General features: G+C 42.4%; 1 protein-coding gene across 1 annotated transcript in view; it reads right to left on the minus strand.

Annotated features, from left to right (window-relative positions):
- Positions 1–7,872: 7,872 nt before the first annotated feature.
- The window catches only part of atp2a3 (ATPase sarcoplasmic/endoplasmic reticulum Ca2+ transporting 3), a 61,924-nt gene continuing 47,601 nt past the window's right edge, over positions 7,873–22,195 (minus strand). The window contains exons 10-21 of the mRNA XM_080748589.1: positions 21,470–21,572; positions 20,702–20,833; positions 16,420–16,536; positions 15,896–16,114; positions 15,417–15,752; positions 13,934–14,154; positions 13,367–13,569; positions 12,368–12,453; positions 11,358–11,491; positions 10,178–10,295; positions 9,225–9,342; positions 7,873–8,056 (exon numbers count right to left, since the gene is read on the minus strand). Of these exons, the coding sequence (XP_080604715.1) occupies positions 8,013–8,056; positions 9,225–9,342; positions 10,178–10,295; positions 11,358–11,491; positions 12,368–12,453; positions 13,367–13,569; positions 13,934–14,154; positions 15,417–15,752; positions 15,896–16,114; positions 16,420–16,536; positions 20,702–20,833; positions 21,470–21,572 (1,831 nt within the window). The 3' untranslated portion in view covers positions 7,873–8,012. The remainder of the gene's footprint in view (positions 8,057–9,224; positions 9,343–10,177; positions 10,296–11,357; positions 11,492–12,367; positions 12,454–13,366; positions 13,570–13,933; positions 14,155–15,416; positions 15,753–15,895; positions 16,115–16,419; positions 16,537–20,701; positions 20,834–21,469; positions 21,573–22,195) is intronic.

The following is a 22,195-nucleotide window of genomic DNA, read 5'->3' on the forward strand; positions in this document are numbered from 1 at the left end:
GTTTGCGTCAGCGGAGAATACGAAGTGTCCGTTGTTCTTCGCGGTGAAGGGCAGTCCTCCCTTGGGGTTGGACGCCTTAGCGCACACGTGGCCGAGAGGTCTACTGTACGCGTTTCCCCCCTTCGACTTAATCCGACCCACTCTGGAGAGAGTCAGGAGGTTCGGTCTGGAGATGCTCCTGGTGGCTCCCTACAAGGGCACGTGGAGATCGGCGATCGCCCCTCTCCTTTGCGAACCGGGTTGGCAGCTGCCTCAGGGCAGGGACCTGTTGAGTCAGGCCAGGGGGGAGATCTTCCACCAAGACCTGCAGGTCCTAGACCTGTGGGTTTGGCACGTGAAAGGTTAAACCTGCTGGCAGCCGGTTTTTCTTCTGAAGTGGTTGATACCATTCAGAGTGCTAAGGCGCCCTCTACGAGGGCGTCTTATGATGGAAGGTGGAATGCCTTTGAGGACTGGTGTGAGTCGCGTGTTCCACCTGTGGTGGCTCATGTGGCGTCAGCCCAGGAAATTCTGGAATTTATGCAGAACCGCTTGAGAAGTGGTCTAGCATTTTCTACCCTTAGGGGGTATTTGGCGGCTATTAATGCCTGTCACCTGGGGGTGGCGGGCAAGGCACCTTCTAAAGTCCCGGAGGTCATCAAGTTCATGCAAGGAGTTGAACGTTTGAGGCCGGTGACTAGGTCTTTGTTCCCAGTTTGGGATCTGCAGGTGGTTCTAGGGGGCCTATGTCGGGCTCCCTTTGAGCCGCTTGTAGGGATGCCTTTGAAACTTTTGAGTTTCAAGACGGCTCTTTTGCTGGCTTTGGCCACGGCTAAAAGAGTTGGTGACCTGCAAGCTCTCTCGGTGTCTGCGGAGTGCATGCAGTTTATGAACAATGATCTCAAGGTGTTGCTCAAGCCTCATCTTAAGTTTGTTCCTAAGAACATGGTGGTTCCTAAGGAGCCTGTTGTTCTTCTGGCTTTTCATCCTCCTCCGTTTGTCTCGGTGGAGGATGAACGGCTGAATTGCCTTTGTCCTGTCAGGGCATTGAAGGCCTACTGTGACAGGACTGCTGGTTCTAGAGCTTCTTCTCAGCTCTTTGTAGAAATGGGCAATGTTCTTGTCAGAAAGCCGGTGTCTAGACCCACTCTTTCGAGGTGGATTGTGGATGCTATTAGGCTGGCTTACTCTAGTGCGGGTGTGGAAGTGCCGGCGGCACTTAAAGCCCATAGCACTAGAGGTGTGGCTACTTCGTGGGCACTGGCAAAGGGAGTCTCCGTTCAGGAGATTTGTGTTTCGGCGAATTGGTCTTCGCCTTCTACCTTTGCAGCCTACTATCACCTGGATATCGAATCCTCTTCGCTAGCGCATTCGGTTCTGGGTGCAGTTGCCTCCTCTACGTCATAGAGGAGTCGGATCTTCCCCTCCCACAGGTGGGCATGTAGCCACCTGGGGTACTTTGGGGGGACCCTGTGTTTTCCTTATATAGTGTGTCTTACTTATAAGGCGGACTTGTCCTTTTCATTTAGTTGAATGAGGCGGACTTCGGTCTGTCAGGGTCTCTCTTTATTTTCTCATGCCTTCACACCCAGGTCCGGTGGGCCTGGGACCTTCTGGGTGATGGGTCACGCCCGTTTGGGCTGTGCTCACCCGTATGAGGGGTGTGTGGGGGTATGAGAGTAGGTTGTGGCTTAGAGGGGAGTTTAAGAATCCCAAGTGGGAGGTCATCCTGGAATATTGACAGTAAACGGTAGGTTCCGTACGGAACCATTGTTTACTTAGATATGGAAGGATGACCTCCCACGTAATGCCCCTCTGTTTCACTGAATGTGGCAGAGAGTGGTATTAAGAGGATGTTACTTCCGCCTCCGGGGGTTTATATAGCCTGGAGGCGGGTCACTCCGGTTTGAGTGACAGGCCCTTCCTACCTACGTTAGTACGGGAGCTGAAGTAGTTTCTCTGAATGATCGCCAGGGGGCGTCATTACCCAAGTGGGAGGTCATCCTTCCATATCTAAGTAAACAATGGTTCCGTACGGAACCTACCGTTTAGATTAACCCATAAGCACATGAGGGAGTGTGTGGTTCCTCTGTTGGCTCTGGGGGTCCTATGCAACCGCAGTCTGCATAACGGCAAGAAACAGCCCTGTGGAGATGTAAAGGCTTTATCATAGTCCGAGGTGAAGGGTGATCACCTCAACATTTATCTCATCTAAAAATGAGATAACAAGTGGAGGCCATCATAGTCACGGTGAAGCCCTATCACCTTGACTCTCTGTGCCTCTGAAACCAGGGGGCAAACTTAGCTTGTAGATTGGCTATTTATGCAGAATGTTCAAGATACTTGAGTCAGACAAATCCATATCCAGGTTACGGTGTTGTGAGGCAAAGGCACTCGGGTGGCGCACTGCCCACCACAGTGGAGGTTGTGGGTTAGAATCCACCGTGGTGCATCTGGCTTTGTCGAACCTTGAGTGTCTATACGAACACAATTGACCCGTGTGAGGAGGGAAGCCGGGCGGGGAGGGTGATATTTGTCACTCCTATGGGCTGGCACCTATTAGCAAGGAGTGTGAATGAAGGGCTCCATGTCCTCCCAGGGGGCTCCTCACTGGCATGTGAATCTGTATACAGTATATATATACAGTATGTGGGGAGGAATCAATTGGCTTTGCTGGTGACTAAATTGTTTACTAAAGAAATGGTGTAACCTCTTACTGAACTCTACAGGAACAATTACTATCAGAAATTGGTCTTCTTTTCCTTTTTTCTCAAAGAAATGATGTAACATCGCCCTCTGCTGGTGGAAAGGTATTCATAAACAAGTTTTGTTATAGCATATTTATTGTTTATACTGTAGTCGCTTTGATGTGGCTGAAAACCTGAACCAAATAGGTTATGGTTGGCTGATGTTTATTTTATGGGGGGCATTTTGTTCCAATAGGTTAAGTGATCATGAGTCAGCTATTAGTGTCACTCCACCCTCAAATCAAATTATTTGGTGACCTTAATAGCATTTTAAGTTGGAGAAAATGAACTCACTCCCTCCTTGATGGGAAGAAGAGATATGGCTTTGTTTGGCCCCTCGCTGTTGTGGTTATGTTTCTGACATCTTGAACTGTAGCTAATTTAATTTTAGAAAGATTTCTGGCGAGTGACAAGGTCTTAAGTAACAAATGCCTACCTTTGGGTCAAGCAAGAAGGAACACGATCACGGAATAAATAACAAGATAAATAATCTTTATTTCCACGTCTTTGTCATTTATAAAATTATGTGTCCACAATTAATATCAACAAGGCAATACAGAGAATGCTTTTAATTTCTCAGTGGTGGGAGTCAGGTTCTAAAGACCAGTCTATGTCACTACTGCGGACAACAGAGGAGCGATGGAATGGTCAAATGTCGGCAACAGCAACATGATTCTCTTTTTAAATAATATAGGAGGTTATTAGTTTTAGAGGACAGGAGAACTTGAGTGCCATACTTAAGACATATGCATTCCAAATGGTCGAACCCAGCAGGTTTGTCACAGGTCTCTAGATCCTGCAGCCACACTGAGCCCTTCAATGTACATCCTTTATAAACTTCATAACGCAGGATTTCTCACTGCTTGTCACTCAGTATATAAGCTTGTTTATACTTTGGTGCATGACCCTTGTTGAGTATCGCTCAACTAGATTTGTGCAACAAAGTAGCCTCAAACCAGACAGGTAATTTACACAGTTTTAAATATTCTCTTGCCTACAGTATCTTAAACAATGACACGTCATATTTTTTCCCTACAGTAAAAGACACAAAAACCCAGCAACTGTAAAAACCAAACTGAACAAGAAACAAACTTTCTAGTCTAAAAAAAAAAAAAAAAAAGAAAAGAAAAAAAAGGGGGAGATTCTTAGATACTATGTGCTCAAATAAAAATAAAAATGGTTTCTCGCAATTCGGTTTGTCGTTGGTAAGTAGGCTTCATCGATGTATGTTATAAAAAAACAAACATTTTAAATAACATATACTGTATAGGTTATTAATTACAGTAACAAGGTTCCATGCGACCATCTTTTCATCTTCTGTACAGAGTTTGAGGATTCAGTAGTAAAGAACAAGGTTATACAGAACCATAGTGCCTGGTGGCCTCAGAGTGCCATAATGTCGAAGGGCCACAGGGTCAAGGGGCTGATGTAGCAGCTAAGAGGGAGTCAGTCACTTCATTAATATTCTGCTGTACGTGTACGACCGCATCACATTTATTTCTTTACGTGAAAACCAGCTACAAGCAGTGGTTTTCAAACTTTTTCCATGTCAAGGACACTGACACACATTGACACCCGCGGACCCCCATTTTAAAATATATGCTAGGGATCCTCATAAGAGAAGATTTGTACGGCTCTAGCAGTGATTCGCAAACATTTTAATTTCAAGGAGGCCCAGTTTGACATGCATTAGCCTACGGACCCTTTTTAATGTCACTTCTATCTCTGGTACCCCAACTTAAATTGTAAATTCAATGTTAATTAAAGCTGCAAGCAGCAATGACCGGGCCCTCGCAGCTCTACCCACGTCACAAGGGGTAGCAGCCAATTAGCGTTGAAATGTTGTAGGGGGCGCTGTTGAGTCATTAGGCCACGCCCCCTTTTGATTATTTTTAAATACCGGTATGTACATTTTCACCACTTGTGATGTGCGTGCAAAGTTGCGCAACTTTTGGAGTACGTTTTGCGCCTCAAAAACGCGATTTATTATTGGGAATAATAATAATAATCTTTGCAATTACAATAGGGTCCTCACACTGTGTGTGCTCGGGCCCTAATTAAACTGAGCATACAAATGGAACCAAATGGAACCGTCATGTATGGACTCTTATGTATGTAATTTGAGTTACATACCTAAAAAGGTTCCATTTGGTTCCTAACTATATTTAGCTGGGTCCCCGGACCCCACTTTGAGAACCACTGAGCTACAGTATATTTACGCAGACTGACGAGGTCATAGGACTATGTATAAATTGGGCTAAACCACTGCTGGTATAGAAAGAAGATACCAAATGAACATGTCGACTTGGTTACAAATTCATATGGAAACTAAGCTTATGAAATCAATGAACATGGGTACAGTTTTAAGTACAGTAGGTGCCTATTTTCATTCTTATCTTCATATAGTGGTCCTCACTGATGCTCATCGTAAGACGGCACCATTTCTGTCTACTCGCTCTGTGTCTCAGAGGCGTGCTGTCGACGGTTTAGAAACATTCCTCAAAAGACATCATCGGTGGGGATTCCAGGCTATTGGAAACTACAGCCTCTCTTGCTGGAAAGTTGGCGCTCTGAAATAGAAGCCATTGTACTTGCACCAATACATAAAAAGAAAAAGGTTTGACATCTCGTTTGAAATTACCACCGATCACTAGAGGAAACAGATGATGTCATTGCAGGAAGGTTTCGGAACTGTCCACCTCTGAGAGAGCAAGAACACAGAAACGGTAAACATTACGGAGTTAGAATGATATGAAGAGAAGGTTGAAAATGCGTGAAGTGGTTCGTTAAAGGTAATGTGTGAGCGCTGCAAGAACAACACACAAAGTAACCTATCCCAAATAAAAATAGTGGCACTATGAAAGTGATCTGAGCAGTGTCTGCACACCCCGTTAGTTACTGCATCAGTCTGGCCCAGCCCGCAGAGCACCGGGACCCACAACAAAAACCCACAATTAAGAACTAATAGACACAATCCAAACCCCCGGGGTTTATTCAGTCAAATACATTATTATTTAGTCGTTATAAAACAATACCCACATGAGCCTGAATTGCTAAAGCGCTGGGAGCGAGAGGAGCTGAGGGAACAGTACACAGAGAGTACACAATAGAGGGGAGCACTAAACGATACGTATTAGATCAGTGGTTCTCAAACTTTGAAATTTGAAGCCCCCCCCCTTAAATTTGACAGTAAATGGACCCATTAGGGTCCATTTGGACCCATTAGGGTCTGTTTGGTTCCATTTGTACACTGTCAAAGTTACAGACTTCCATAAAGGAACCTAGAGAGTCCCTAAAATTCACTTTGAGAACCACTGTATTAGACCATGCTTAAGACATTCTTTAAGACTATCTTGGAGCACTTAGCTCCAAGATTATGATAATCACACATATGGATATGAATGTATAACACAAAATCAAAAAGGCTTATAAAAACACATTCTTTTTGACCACATTACTCAATGTGGAAGTTCAGTGGGTTATATAAGGCATTGATGTTGATGATGGGATTAACATGGGCACGTTCTCATGTGTCGCAAATTATTAAATTATTAAAGGCCGAGTAAACCATCTGTGTGCTTGATATCCATGCCCATCTTAAGTCATGCCACATCAGCTGTGCAAGTCGCAAGTCAAAAACTGAAGATCTATTTCACCCAGACCCATTAAGTCAACATCAGATGATTGATAACTGAATGCTCCAGTGTCAGCACAGCAGTTGTATATGACAGTCAGCTAGGAGAGGCGCTATTGATAACTGTACTGTATGTGTATAGTCACTTTTCTACTGTATGGTACGGCTCGATTTGACTCGCCCTTTTTGGTTTTCCAGTGGACAAAAGCAGTGGCCTACCTAGTACCTGGTAGCAAGTACTTTTTTGGTATCACCTCTGTCGGTGTTCCAAGCGAGCTGAGACACCAAAATGTGATGTGAAAACACTGCAGACTGCAGATTGGTCAAAGAGAATCATTGCCAGTGGACTTGCCCTATACTACATGTAAGTTCCCGCTGTTTACAGCCTTTTAAACTAGCCATTGTCGAGTAGTGTGGAGTGGAGCTGAACTGGTACCATGCAGTGTAAAAGCACCATAAGTATGCTGGTTTGGTAAGGTTAGACATTTCACATTTCTTTCTACTTATTATTGTTATTACTACTATTATTGTTTTGCTTTTGTTTTCTGTCTGTGAGCTGACCCCAGCTCCGCATAAGAACTAAATGAAGAAGCCAAGCAGCATAAAGCTATTCACACCTTCAGGAGGGGAAGCCCCTCCACATCCCAGAGTCCTACAAGTCCTCCTCAACAGAGAGAGAGAATTTGAGAGTGACATGAGACAAAGACAGAGAGAGAGAAACAGAAAAAGAGCAAGGAGAAGTGAGGGGGGAAGTAGCAAGAAGAGGGGAGGGGGAGGGGGGAGGAGAGTGCAAAAGGACCAATTCTGCATAATCTTGCAACAAATAAGAGGAAGAGGTTCCATGTGGCAAGAGTAAAGACAGCAGAAATGGAGAAACAGTGTTATGACACACTGGCCAGAGATCAGAGATGCAGTTTCACTTTTTTGACAGGCCCTGCTCATACAGTGCTGGGCCACTGCCAGTAGTGTGGGGGTAGCAGGAGATACCTCAGAGATGAAGCTTTTATGGTGACACACGTAATAAGAGAGATGGAGCAGGGGTGGGTGCCACCCTCCAGGTGCTTGCCAGTGTCTGTCTTGCCAGTGTGAATAGCGGTCTCTCTCTGTGTTCTCCTGGGAAGTCCTCGCCTCTCCAGGTCTCTCTGTTCCCATGCTGATTTTAGACACCCCGCCAACTTCTCTAAACCTCTGTGCTCCACCCCCCCCAAAGGTCTAGTAACTACTGCACCGATATCTTGAATTGTACAGTGAGGGGAAAAGAAACAACAACAACAACAACGGGCAGAGATGTTTGAAGGGCGGAGCCCTGGGTATTTTTTTTTTCTGTCATACTTTCCTAGAACTGTGAAGTTGGGTCACAGCTACGGTGACACCTCACAAGTCACTCTCATTCACGCTTTCTTTCACACGCTCCAAATGTACGCTAAAGACGACACATGCTCGCAGTGACACACATGCACACTTCCTCACTCTCACTGCCTCATGCAAGCCCTGCTGATTTCTAGTGGTGGTTGGCTGGGACATGCAGGACCAGGGACAGAGGAGAGGAGAGATAGAGGGTGTATGGTGAAGAGGGGAAGAGGGCAGGCATGTGGCTAAGTCTGTGTGTAAGTGTATGAGTGTGCATGTGTGTTTGTGTTGAGGGAGAGGTCTTAGTCCAGCAGCCGTCTCCTCCTGTATTTCTTCTCCTCATCACCTGCCAGCGATAAAAACAAAAAATACAATTAGAAAAGACATGTTGTTCTACCAGGCTACTGCTACTGTAGGAGTTGCTAGTTTAAAAGGTAGGTTAAGTGATTTAATTTAATTAAAATAATAACAAAATGGGTATATTTTCTGATAGTAATAGTAAGACGCCTCAGAGCGACAAGCCAATTCTTGGCCATTTGGCCAGTGATGTATATCGGACCAGTTACCCATATATGGAGATCCATGATATGCTGTGAGAGCCCAAACATGCCTACTCAGTTATTCGTTATATGAAAGTCTTATGATTTCTATGACATCTGACATCATACCCTTTTATGCCCATACATGGAGATCGCTGTCTGTAGAACCAGCCGTTAGTGTGGTATGTGGCCGATGTGGCCTCCATATATGGGCATTCCCATATGAAGTCTCCCTGTTAGATATGGGCTTAATATTGATGACATCAGGGAACTCCATATATGGGCATAAAAGGGATTCTGTTAGTGTGACATCACAGTGAAACCAGAGCATGATGTCAAAGCGGCAAACCCATTCTGTTCAGAGTCGTTCCCCTGACATCACAGTGACAGCAGAGCATGTCAGAATGACAAACCCATAGAACCACAGTGTCAGGCGTGACAGACAGACAGACAGAGATACACACATACGGACAAGCTGTGACCGTTCACATACCAATATGCGACTATGGTCGCAAATAGTTATTATAGAATGTTTGGTACAAATTTGGACTTCAGGCTTATCCCCTGTGAGGTGAAAAAAGCAGTTTCAGTTTTGGTGGAGGAGACAGGTTTTCCTCCAATCAGAATAGAGTGGGGCCTTCCTCCAATCATGGTCGAGTGAGGGCGGGCCTTATGCGCACCAAGGCCCGCCCCACTTGGTCATGATTGGAGGAAGGCCCCTGCCTGTCATCTACATGAAAACTGAAACTTAAATGAAATCACTTACCTGACCTTTAAAGCAAAAAAAGAGGAAGAGTTGTAAATAAAGAGTACCTTTTCAGAGAAGGTGAGAAAGAATTTAGGCTGCATTATAAATGCATGAGAAAAGAGAGTAAAGAGATTAATTACAACTGAAAGCTGACTTCTGATTTGACATTGCACCGTCACTCAATGACTTGAATTAACTTATTTATTAAAGGTTGAGGTCTACCATACCTTCTAGATGGTTCCTGGAGATGTACTTCAGGGCCTCATCCAGAAGGATGACTGGGATGGAGATCTTCAGCACCACTATCCACTGGCCCAAGTGCAGAGGCGTCACCTGGAATATCAGCTGGGGGATTGGAGAGCACAAACAGTTAATACGTCTCCCGATGACAGACCCAACACGGTAATTGGTCTAGAGACAAAGATAAGTCTTTAGATAGCTGCAAGCAGTCAGAGATGCATCAGCTTAAAAGACAGAAGGTCTTTCTCTCAGAGTCTTTGTTTACAATAAATGCAACTTAACTATTGGAAAACACTACTTTGAAACTGGATAAGCCTCACCGATAAGTTAAAGGAGCTATAGACAACTCTTTCTTGAGAAACGGATGCCAAGTTAAAAATAATGTTCGAAAATATTTTATAAAAAAAATATGCTTCAAATATGTGTTTCTGTTTAAAAATGTCCACAAAAAGCGTAAAATAATGATAAAATAATAATTTTAGTCGGCCGACACTTTGTTTACATCCTATCAATCCATATAAAAGAATAGACTAGGATGTAAACAAAGTGTCAGCCGATTCTATAAATTCTAACAGGTTTCTGAAAAAAACGGTTTCAGTGGTTCTCAAACTTTTTCAGGTGAAGAACCCCTAAAATAAGATGTAGCCTATTCAGCCATGGACCCCCATCTCAAAATATTATTTTTGTTCCAGGGACCACCCAGAAGCAAATAATTTAGTTAAACATGTACAGATTTTTGCACAATTTGAGATTTGCACAAATTTTCAAAAATAGCAGATCTACAAGCTTGCAGTGCTATGTATGAGATTGTATATCTGCTAATTTGGAATAGCTAAAAGTATAAAAAAATGGTTAAAGGGGTCAAAATCTTGAGTGGTTTAATGGGCCCAAACTGTGTTGTGCTCCATCTATTCTAGCATCTTGACAGTGCACTACTCACAGGCAGAGGCTCAACGTAGAGGATGAGGAAGTGAAGGGAGAGGGAGAGGACGATGGCTCCAAGCAGCCAGAAGTTGACCCAGGGAGGCATCCTGATCAGGGACTGGTTCTCAGACAGGCTAATTTGTGTTCAAATAAATGGAAAAAGGAAATTAAATTGAAGATTAGTGACTAACCATGAAGCAAAAAATTATATCAGAAAAAAACAACAGCAAAACTTGTTTAAATCCCCAGAGGATTAAAGAATCCAGTTTTGTCATCTTCCAGTGGGGATTGAGGAAAAAGCAATCACTCTACAATTAAAGGCATGCGGTCACACAGAGAGACTTCACGATGATTCAAAATGAATAACAACGCTGACTAAATCATGACAACAGACTTCCCAAGCTAGTGTAGCTAGCAACCATGTAAACATGTGGTGGACTTGTCACTTTTACTGTCTTTTTTGGCATGGGGCTATCAACCACAGTAGTGTGCCTTTTCATCGGCAAGGGAAGCCCCTCTCATTTAGAATTCTATTCCTAAAACACTTTTCTATAATGAGACATTGGTTTCTATGGGGAGTATTTGACAGGCTTGCTCCATGAGCAACCCTGGCAACTACACCGGGAGTTTTCCCCAAACACTCATCATCTTTCACCCCTTTTCTGCAATAGCATTACACATTATTAATAGGTGGAGCTAAGCCTAACTCCTTTGCAACAAGAATCCAAATGTTAGCATGTAAACAATGTGTGAAGTGTTATGTTGTATGCATTATAATAATATTGTACTGCATACAGTCAACACAGCATTAAGTCTTGTAGAAATGAAGGATTCTGGCATTTTGGGACTCCAGGAAATCTATTTGAAGCCTAAGCTAATTAAAAAAGAAAAGAAAAAAGAATCTTATTTATTAGCTTTTGGCATAATGTCCCTACTGACAATGCTGGTAAAGACGGTCACCCAGTTATTTGAAGAACACACTGACATTAGCCATGTGCCAACTTGCCAAGGTCTGCTCATATGATCTTGCTTGACTAGTCCAGCAATCAAGTAGAATGCATAGCCAGACTAATGCTGGGTGTTAACAATTTGGAGATAGAAAAAATACCAGCATTACATTACTAATGCTAAGACGTTAGGGGGATGGCCCCATTACCACTATAGCCCTGACCTGAACACAGCAGAAGATGACTGACCTGTTGAGAGCGTTGAGCATTTCAATAGTGACCAGCACAGACAGGGCCATCGTGGTAGGGTAGCGGGATTCAAAAACATCACAGTCTATCCCCTGGAACATGGGGTTCTCCTCAGTGCAATGCATGAAATGTCTCTGTAGAGAGTGTCAGATACAGACACACGTGCATGTACAGTATTAGGTAGACAGTCAAATCCAAAGTGTTTATTGAACTCCTAAAAAAAGAACATTTTAACACTTTCAAAGTTAAATTAACACTCTGCACTTAACTATGTTGGGCAGTGTTTGTCAACTTGGGGTCTGGGGAGTGGGGACCCCCAGGGGTCCTTCAGTGGGCTCCAGGGGGTGTTCAGCCAAATGATTGACAGTTAGGGAACAAATGGACCCTTGAATCTACACAAATGCACATATTTGTACACTTGTAAGAGTTAAATTAACACTGGATTTTACAACAAGAATGTTATAATGTAGATTGGGGTCCCAGAGATTAAAAAAACAAATCATCAGCTGGGGGTCAGTGGCCAAATGACATTGGGGGTCCTTGACATTAAAAAAGGCTGATTATCACTGATATATGGTATGTTGTTAGTTACCCAAGCTGTGTGTGTTTATGTTTATGTGCATGTGTTTGTTTGACGACACTCATGCTGGCATAGCATGAGTGTCTTCAACAGGATATGTGGATAGGACCTCTGTGGTTTGATGAAGCTCAGATCTGACAGTGGAGCAGCTGGGGAACCCTGGCCCCGTTCCCTCCCAGTCTGAAACCAAACCACAGGGGTCTTGCTTCCCACCGACACACTGTCTAATTTTGTAGAATGCTGGGATCGGCAAATATTGCAGAGTACAATATGTGTAGAGGGAATATAATGGCATAACAGAATAGAAAATTAAGCTCAGAAGAAGGGGCTACACTGTAAAATAATGATAGACATTTTTATTTTTGTATTCATTCTGAATACGCCTTAAGATGGAGTCTGATGAGTTGGGAGCACAGCCTACAGTACTCACCAGCTGATAGAAGGAGATTTTAGGGCCTTCATCATCGAACATGTACCACCACATAGCAGCGCTCACTGTTCCAAGACCCACATATCCTGCAGGCGGAGTCAGTCACAGTCACATCAAGTAATGTCATCATCAAATAAAACATTATTGTGCAACAAAAGTATGATGATGAATAACAAACAATGTTAATTTAAATCAGTATTAAATTATTATTAGTTAAAGGGGTTGTAAATGACCGTATGTAATGAATAGCTCTATATTCCCCTAGTATTCATCGCTACACAGTGTGCTTGTCAGTTACAGGGGTCTGCCCAGCTCCCCAGCTCTTTCGTCAACATGTGAGAAAAGTAAGATGTGTTGGCAGCATGGCTTGTACTGAGCATTGTTAATCAACGTTAAACAAATGTATCACCGAGTCCGCACCATCGTATAGCACATCACCAGCATGCCAACAGTAATGCTAACTAATATTGTTATCTACATTTAGCAGGGGTGGGCAACTTTGATGATGGAGAGGGCCACTACATTTTCACACTCACTCCAGAGGGCCACAATGCATATACATAGTCTGTGACGCGTTTTGAGCTTGTAGATCTGCTATTTTTGCTATTTTTGAAGTGGAATCCTGAAAAGTAACTTTTTTTAATTTTATTTGTTGATTTCAAATGCATTCATATGTTCTTATGTTAACTTTATGAACTGAAATACAAATACATTGGACATGAAAAATACAATAACACTAGTCATTAAGCTACTAATATAGACTGAAGTAATTAAAGCGGGTAATTTTTCCATGTTTGCAATTGTAACAGCTGAAATCAATAATATATCAGTACTCCAATATCAACCTGCGGGCCGCATTAAGTGAAAGTGGGGGCCGCATGTGGCCCCCGGGCCGCCAGTTGCCCATGTATGACATATAGTATCATGCAGTGCTACAGGTGATATGTATCATGCAGTGCTTCAGGTGATATGTATCATGCAGTGCTTCAGGTAAGTTACCTCCAATTGCCAGATATCTGAAGAAGAGCCAGCCAGAGATTAGAGGTTCTTTGGGGTTACGGGGCGGCTTGTCCATAATGTCCAGGTCTGGTGGGTTAAATCCCAAGGCAGTGGCAGGCAGTCCATCAGTAACCAGATTAACCCACAGCAACTGGACTGGAATCAAAGCCTCAGGGAGCCCCAGGATAGCGGTCAGAAAGATACTGCATACAGAAGAAATTGAAACATTGAGTAATTCATTTAGACACTTCAGCTCAGAAATAACCATTAACCATTTATTCAGACTTTACATATCATAATCAATCCATAGAAACACAGTACAATCCACAATCAACCATTAACAAATGTAACTACATCTATAGGGAGGAGGGCGGGGAGGTTATATTTTTGCAAGAGAGGCACAGTGAGTGAGTGAGTGAGTGAGTGAGTGAGTGAGTGAGTGAGTGAGTGAGTGAGTGAGCGAGCGAGCGAGCGTGCGTGCGTGCGTGCGTGCGTGCGTGCGTGCGTGCGTGCGTGCGTGAGTGAGTGAGTGAGTGAGTGAGTGTGTGAGTGAGTGAGTGACCTCACCAGACCACCTCTCCCACATTGGAGGAGATGAGATATCTGATGAACTGCTTCATGTTGTTATAGATGGCTCTGCCCTCCTCCACAGCAGCTACTATGGTAGAGAAGTTGTCATCGGATAGAACCATTTCAGAGGCGGACTTGGCCACCGCCGTGCCGGAGCCCATGGCAATGCCAATCTCTGCCTTCTTCAGGGCTGGCGCATCATTCACGCCATCTCCAGTCTATGGGAAAAGAGCTGATCATTAAGCCTGGCATCCCTATTTTGGGCACCTATACAAGATTGTCTAACTAGCCAAACAAAGTTCTGTGCTCTTAATCTAATCAAACTGCTGGACTGATCAGCGCAACATTTCTTGTACAAACATGCCATTGGGCACACAAGTGACTATGACATATGTTTTACACTTTTTGAATCAGGCTAAAACCTTGCCCAAATACTAAATGACTGACAACACAAGCTGAGTATACCAAGAATTGCATTTTGTTCTGACCCTCCGAGTGCTTTGTTAATGGTTTGGTTTAAAACAAATCATTCAAACATCATCGTCATTAAGCCTTCCTACCGGATTGGTTTGGCATTGCATGGTTCTGTTGAGCTCGGTTAGCCAAACATGGGTCATGGGTACAACCATGGACAGCCAAACAGAGCCAAACCGTGTAACGTAATGCAAATCCAATTTGCATTATTATTAACAGTGTTCAGAAGTGCTTGCAATATTTAACCAACGTTGTACAAACTAGCTAAGTTTGAAATGTAGCTGGAAAATATGCTTTGTAAGGTGCAGGGCCTACAGCTGCTTTGTGCTGTTGTGAATTATGTGTCAAGACTTTATGACAGGCAAAGCTGATAATGTTTGTCTCCCTTTCTTTGCTTTTCCATTCTTTCTTTTGAGACATGTGTCGAGATACTGTAGTAGGTCATAGGAGCAGCGACAGAGAGCACCCCAGTCGAAATGATTTGATCTTTAGTGTGAACGTGAGCAAATTAATTTACTTCCTGAAACCTTAACGTTGCCCGAGTCGTTCATTTTCCTCCGTGTGGAACCAGGAAAGCCAGATGACTGATCTAACTAGCTAAACTGGAGTTGGACATGCCGAAATGTGCTTGAGCTATTCATTTTCATTTTTATTCTTATCTCTATACTCTTACCTGTACCTATCGTGAGTTTCATGCTTACTGCTGTTGCATGCTATGACGCCTGAATTTCCCCACTGGGATCAATAAAGGTTCATCTTAGATGACAGCTCTGACAGTAGTGCCTGAGGGAGCAACCTTTTAAGAGACCTGAAAGAAGTCATGGCTCACTGGCTTCTGCTGATTCATACTTCTTCATACACCATCCACAGAGATGAGAGAACTTTTTGCACAGAAATACTGTTCATATACTGTGCACATTTATTTATGCTCCCTGAGGAAGAGAAAAACTAAGGTGAGAGCAGAAGTGAGAGAGAGGAGGCAGGAGAGAGTACGCCTACTGCTCACCATGGCGGTGATCTCGTCCAAGGACTGCAGGTAACCCACAATCTTGGACTTGTGAGCTGGCTCCACGCGGGCGAAGCAGCGTGCACGCTTGACGGCTTCCCTCTGGGCCTCTGGCGCAAGGTCATCAAACTCACGGCCTGTGTAGGCCTTTCCTGTCACATCCTCATCCTCGCCGAAGATGCCGATGCGCCGGCAAATCGCCACAGCGGTGCCCTTGTTGTCTCCCGTGATCATGATGACACGAATGCCTGCCTCACAGCACAGTTTCAAGGCGCCAATGACTTCCTTCCTGGGAGGGTCCAGCATTCCAACACAGCCAACGAATGTTAGACACGTCTACGTGGAAACAAGAGGAGATGGATGGAAGAGATCAAGGATCAAGAAAGAGACCAAGCATCAAGTCAAAATACACAAGAACAAAATCAAACAATCATGCTGAACCAGTTTTGCTTATCCCGTAGATTTCTGTAGAATCCTACCTCATACTCTGCAAACTTGTTGGAATTCTCCAGGTCCATGAGGTCTTGGCGTGGTGGAGTGTCGCGGGTTGCCAGGGCCAGGCAGCGCAGTGTGTCCCTGCCAGTCCCCCAGTCCCTGATTTTGGCCAGCAACTGCTCCCGTAAGGCAGCAGTTAGGGTCACCTTCCCTGAACCCACACGCAGGTATTGACATCGCTCAATCACACTCTCTGGCGCGCCCTAGAGAGAGGGATCAAATGGCCAGACACTGTGAAAGAAGCTCATGACAATAGTCTGATGAAGAAAAATATAATTATTGTATGTTAGCATGCATGTATGTATGGAAACATCTACCGGTAGAAAGTTGCAACATTTTATATTTTCCATTTGCACAGTTTTTTCATATAATATATTCTTTAACTTGTACAGAGTTTGCTCAATGTTTCTATACTTGGTACAGTATATCTTGTGAAGCACATCATATCATAACCTGTGTATTGTATACGATATAATCATGTTTTGAGTGGAATTAAATATATTTCTACCTTAACAAACATCTTGCTCTGAGAGCCATCCTTGGTGGGGGTGCAGTAGACGGACATGGACTTGCGGTCACGAGAGAATTCCAGAGTGAACTCCTTTTTCATCAACTGCTTGATCAACTGATGGATGGGAGGGAGAGGAGAGAAGGAGTTATACACAGAAGAGTGAAAATAAATGGTAGTGCGAGTGCTAGAGCTAAGTAGCTTTATTTGTGAGCAGCTGTCTGGCTGGTGGCAGGTGACTTAGAGGTTTGGCTGAGTTGTCGACAGCTGATAGATTGTGTTTTGGTGTTTTAGATCAGACACCATCTTGTCTAGTGTCTGCAGTGGTGGAAAACCACTCACATTTTTTACTTAGGTAAAAGTATCAATACTGCAATGTAAAAATACTCCGCTACAAGTAAACGTCCGGAATTCTACTTGAGTAAAAGTACAAAAGTATTGGTATCAAAATGTACTAAAGTACTAAAGTAGAAACTAAGTACTCATTATGCAGAATGTCCCTGTTTCACAAGTTTTCAAATGTTTCAAATGTATAAAAAGTCATTTTAAAATAGCAGATCTACAAGCTCATTGTGAGCTTGTAAATCGGCCATTTTCATGTGGCCGAAATGTATATAGGGCTGAAGTATGTTTTGTAATAATCCAAATCTACAAAGTAGGCTGATTAGTAATGTTTTCAAATGATTGTAGTGGAGTAAAAGTACAATATGTAGATTCGAGAATGTAGTGGAGTAGAAGTAAAAGTATTGGAAATTGGAAATACTCAAGTAAAGTACAAATACCTCAAAATTGAACTTAAGTACAGTACCTAAGTAAATGTACTTAGTTACCACTGAGCAGAACACTCTCTGTGCCAGACGCAAACCAACCGTACACAAAGATACGTGTCAGTAAGTGCCCAAAGTAAGCTCATTGCATTGCTTGTGCAACATGACTGCATGTGAAAAAAACTTGAAGAGATGCTATCTCATTGCACTGGCTACTCGTGGCATTCAGAATTAATTTTAAAATTGGTCAGTTTGTTTTTTAAATCACTGGGTGTCTGCAAGGGCTCGACTTAAGTGGAATAAACCTCCACTGGAAAATAGACAGGCTAATTGACTGTCTTACTTTTACAAATCTTTTAAAAACTATTTTTTGTATAATGGCTTTTAACTAGAGGAATTGACAGATAGTTTTAGCTTTTTTTCTATTATTGTCACTTTTATGTGCTTTATTTCTTTTATTGAATTGCTTTCATATTTCTTGTGTTTTTACATCTGTGAAGCACTTTGCAAACCTGTTTTTGATATTATGAAAATGACCACGTCAAAACTAAATTTGAACATAATGTGTATCCATTTCAAAAGCTCCATAAAAATGAAATTATAGTACTAAATATATCAAATATTTGTGTAGAGTATCAATGTCTTATTATACCAGTAGGGGTCCCTCTACCTCTGAGCTTGACCCCTGGTGGCACTAGCTAGAAGGCATCTACTCTCTGCCAGAACAGATGGTTGTGACGTAGTCACACCCTGCTAGGGGACTCCACACACAGGAGTTTTGTCATATGGACAGATCTCTATCCCAGTTAGTTTGTCTTGGCACAGCAGGGTAGGAAATTAACCTTTCATCATAAATTTCAATCACATTTTAAGTATATATACTGTATGCTCAGTGCTCACACAATCCATATGGTAGAGGTGACTTTGAGCCTGCAATCTCGCTTCTCCAACTTTACAACCTCATATCCCCAAAAAACGTTTTTTAATCTAAAAATGCGTTGGAACACTTTGTCACCGAAGCATAAATCAGGCGTAAGGCTAAAAGCCACTCTAAATATTAGTTATGACCTCCAAAACTGTAACAGGATTTCTTCTCACTAGGGATTTAAATTGCCTTTATCTAGAGTTACAGTTACAATTTCCAATTTAGGCATTTAGCAGACGCTCTAATACATCAATATTAATACATCAAATGCATAGAAATATCAATCTAGAAAAAAATAATGTAGGTAGACCGAGCACCTAATCAGTAAAAAAAGCTTTATATTAACAACAACAACAACAACAAAAAAGACATCTAGCTTTCATGTATGGTTGTTGGGGTAGGTGAGTGCTACGGTAAGTACTATGTGCTTAGGTGGAGTCTGAAGAGGTGGGTCTTCTGGCCACAGCAGAAGCTAGGGAGTGAGTCTGTTGTTCTAAGTGCGACAGGGAGTTTATTCCACAGTTTGGGGGCCAGGAGGGCAAATTGTCTAGACTCTAGGATGAGTGGATTTTTGTCCTGGGGTTTCGTCATCATCCCTGTGTTAGCTGATCTGAGTGAACAGGTGGGGTTGTAGGGGTTGATCAGGCTTTGGAGGTATGGAGTTGAGTTGAAAACGATTGGCCATTACGTTCAAGTCAAAAAATGTATTTTTAACTCTCGTAGATCACATCCCCCAGTCATATTGGCCACATTCTAACAATACTGTACATGGCCCCCACAAATACATTTTTTTTTTTTTACATGCATATACTGTATCAAAATCCAATCATGTAATGTAATTAAAGGATTCTATTATGTTCTTCTATCCAAAGAGCCTCAACGTTCATCTGTCAGTGTGTGAGACTTTTCTGTTGTTTATGGACCATGTTTCTTATGACATACATTTTCAATGTTCAAATCAAATTCCTCAGTGATGGATTAAATACAAAATAGTCTAGAACAGCTTATGCTGCATAGACACACAGATACAGAGGTGGATACAGGTTCACAAATCATATCATCTAAGCCATTACATAAGCCTGCTTTGCAGTACACCAATCACTGAAACAATGTGTTGTAATGGTTAGTTCAAAAATGATATGTGCAAAACCTCAGGCTGGTTTTATGGTATGGTTTTAAGTCCCAAGAGCAGTGGTTCCTTTATAGCTCAAGACCCCAAAAAGAAATTAGACCTTTGCCAATATTACTGCCCCAAAAACTATTCTAATCTTGCTCAATACAGTTTATAACAAATTATGCAGATTTGTTCTTGGATGCCCATTCACAACTCATCATTGTGTAATGTATAAAAACTTGAATCTGCCCTCTCCCGCTGTAAGAAGACAGCTCCACTGGTTTCAATTCATCTTCAAATGTATTCATTTTAATTATCCACAATATCTAAAACAATACTTGTCTCCATTTACATCTAATTATCATCTGAGGCACACCACCCAACATTATTTCATTGTTCCTTCATCAATTAAAAAAGCAACAGCCAAGAAAGCCTTTCTGTTCAAAGGTCCTTCTGATTGGAATAACTTACCTGCAGATATTCGTTCCATTTCCTCATTTAATATGTTTAAAAATAAGCTGTCTTCTTATTATGAGAGTACATGTACATGTTTTTAACTTATAATAATTAATAACTTTTGCTTAACTTTAGAAGTTACAACTTTATATCTTATCCTTTATTAAGTATGACTTTACTACATACTATCACAGCAGTTATGACATCCATTATATTGCTTTTTAATGATCCAGTCTTTGTTTGACGGTTCTGTTTTCCTTGTCTGTTTTCCGTTGTCCTGTTTGTTTACTTGTATTGTCTATTATTCTTTCTGGGTTGATTTGGTTGTTTTTGTTTTGTTTTATGTTTGAGTTATGTTCTACTGTTTTCCTTGTTGTCTGTTTTCCATTGTCTTGTCAGTTGAGGGTTGATTTGGTTGTTGTATTTTCTGATTGATTTTGTTTTGCTTTGTTTCTGTTTGTTGTTGTTTTTTTCTCTTTTCTTTTCTCTCTGCACTTTTTTCTTGCTCTGTTGTACATTTTTGTTTGTGCTTAGGAGGATCCTCTCGAAAACGAGATGCTACATCTCAACGGGGTTATTCCTAATAAAGAATTTCAACACAAGGACCCAAACCAGTGAAAATAGCAGATCGGCTATTTTCACTACTTCTTTAAACATTTGTTTTCTAATTTATGGAATTTCTTAGATTTCTTTTTATTTAAGAAATTACTGATAGATTTGTTTTATCTATTTTTTTGCTTTTTGGGGAATGTTTTTTGAAAATGTTTTGAAATAATAACAATTAAAAACAAAATGTAGGAAACAAAAACAAAAATAAAGGACACTTCAAAATATGTCCGCGCTCCACAAATGGCTCCAGACCCAGTGTTTGGAAACCAGCGCACCAGAGTACAGTACATAGTGTACTGCAGAACCTACTGTACCGCAGTGTGAGACAAACATCTCCTCACCTACAGAACACGTCTCATACGTATTGAGCGCTCATGGATTTCACTTCAGGATCACTTTAGTATGGCTCACCGAGTTACATGCTCCAGCGCGTTCCACCTTGCTGATTCCTGAGAGGTCAGTCTTGAAGACGTTCATCTTCTCCACCAGGGTCGTGAGAGCCGTCTCTGTTGCCTCCCCCACTTTCTCATACACCCCCTTGGCCTGCATGGGAGAGACAAGAGATAAGGATTTGACCTGGAGCATGTACTGTACAAAATCATGCTCAGGTACAACCAAATGGACACGAAAGGGTCAATTTAGTTAATTTTGTACATACTCTTAGTTACAAATGGATACATTAACAGTGAGCATCTTGTAGGTGAACTGTCACATTACACATACAATCCACACTGTAGGTGATCTGAAAGAGATTCAACGATATTCAATGAGGGGACTAAAATCTCTCGCTCTCTGATACCTTGGTGATAACAACGGTTGGTGAGAGAAAACTGATCTATGCCAGAGGAAAGGATCATACTCTGAGAATGCTTGTATTTTTGGGTGAGCATTCCAATGTTCATGGCATGAAGTAATGTTGTACATGCATATTGTACATAAATGAGTCAAGAACATTTATAAGACAACTATGTTTGTACATGTGCTGCAGAGGAGGCTTCCCCTCCTCCCAAGTTAATGACATCAGGTCTCACAGCGGCGGCAGATGTGTTGTCACTCCTCTATCCCACCTACTGTACACTTGTGTGTGTGTGTGTGTGTGTGTGTGTGTGTGTGTGTGTGTGTGTGTGTGTGTGTGTGTGTGTGTGTGTGTGTGTGTGTGTGTGTGTGTGTGGTACGGACCTCATTATAGTCAAGAGAAGAGTCATTGCACATGGCACAGATAGTGGCCAGCTCCAACAGCCCATCATAGTCTCCACACTGGACTGGCTTGTCTCCTTTCAATCTAGAAGAGAGCAAACAAGCATAATGTACACACAGGTCTCTCAAAAGAGCATGCACAACGCAATGGATGTTATACACAGGAACACTGGTGTCCCTCTTTTGGTCGAGATGAAATTAGACTAAGGTGGGTGGGAACCGCGAGGTTCCCAGTTCGATCCCGGGCTCCCCCAGAGTTAGTGTCAAAGTGTCCTTGAGCAAGACTCTGAACCCCTAATTGCTCCCGATGAGCAGGTTGGTGCCTTGCATGGTTTCCTCCTCCATCGTTGTATGAATATGTGTGTGAATGGGTGAATGTAATGCACAATCTAGGTAAAGCGCTTTGGATAAATAGCACTGTATGCACCATTTACCAATTTAAAATGTCAGCTCACAATGCATTGTGGCCTTGAGATATCAGCTATTCTCACTATTCGTCGTACGACTAATTATACAGGGCTTAAGTGGTTGAGAACCAGTCACTTCATCAATGTTTAGTGGTACATTCGATACTTTAAAAAGCCTCTGATGACCGGGGAGGAGTGGTTTTACAAGTTAAAAGTGTGTGTTGTTGCTGTCAAGCTACGGTTGATTGCATGACCACCATGGATCTCTGCCAGGTAGAGAGGGCAACTGTTGCTAACGGGG

This window comes from Nannobrachium achirus (assembly GCF_963921795.1).
Source record: "Nannobrachium achirus genome assembly, chromosome: 19".
NCBI lineage: Eukaryota > Metazoa > Chordata > Actinopteri > Myctophiformes > Myctophidae > Nannobrachium > Nannobrachium achirus.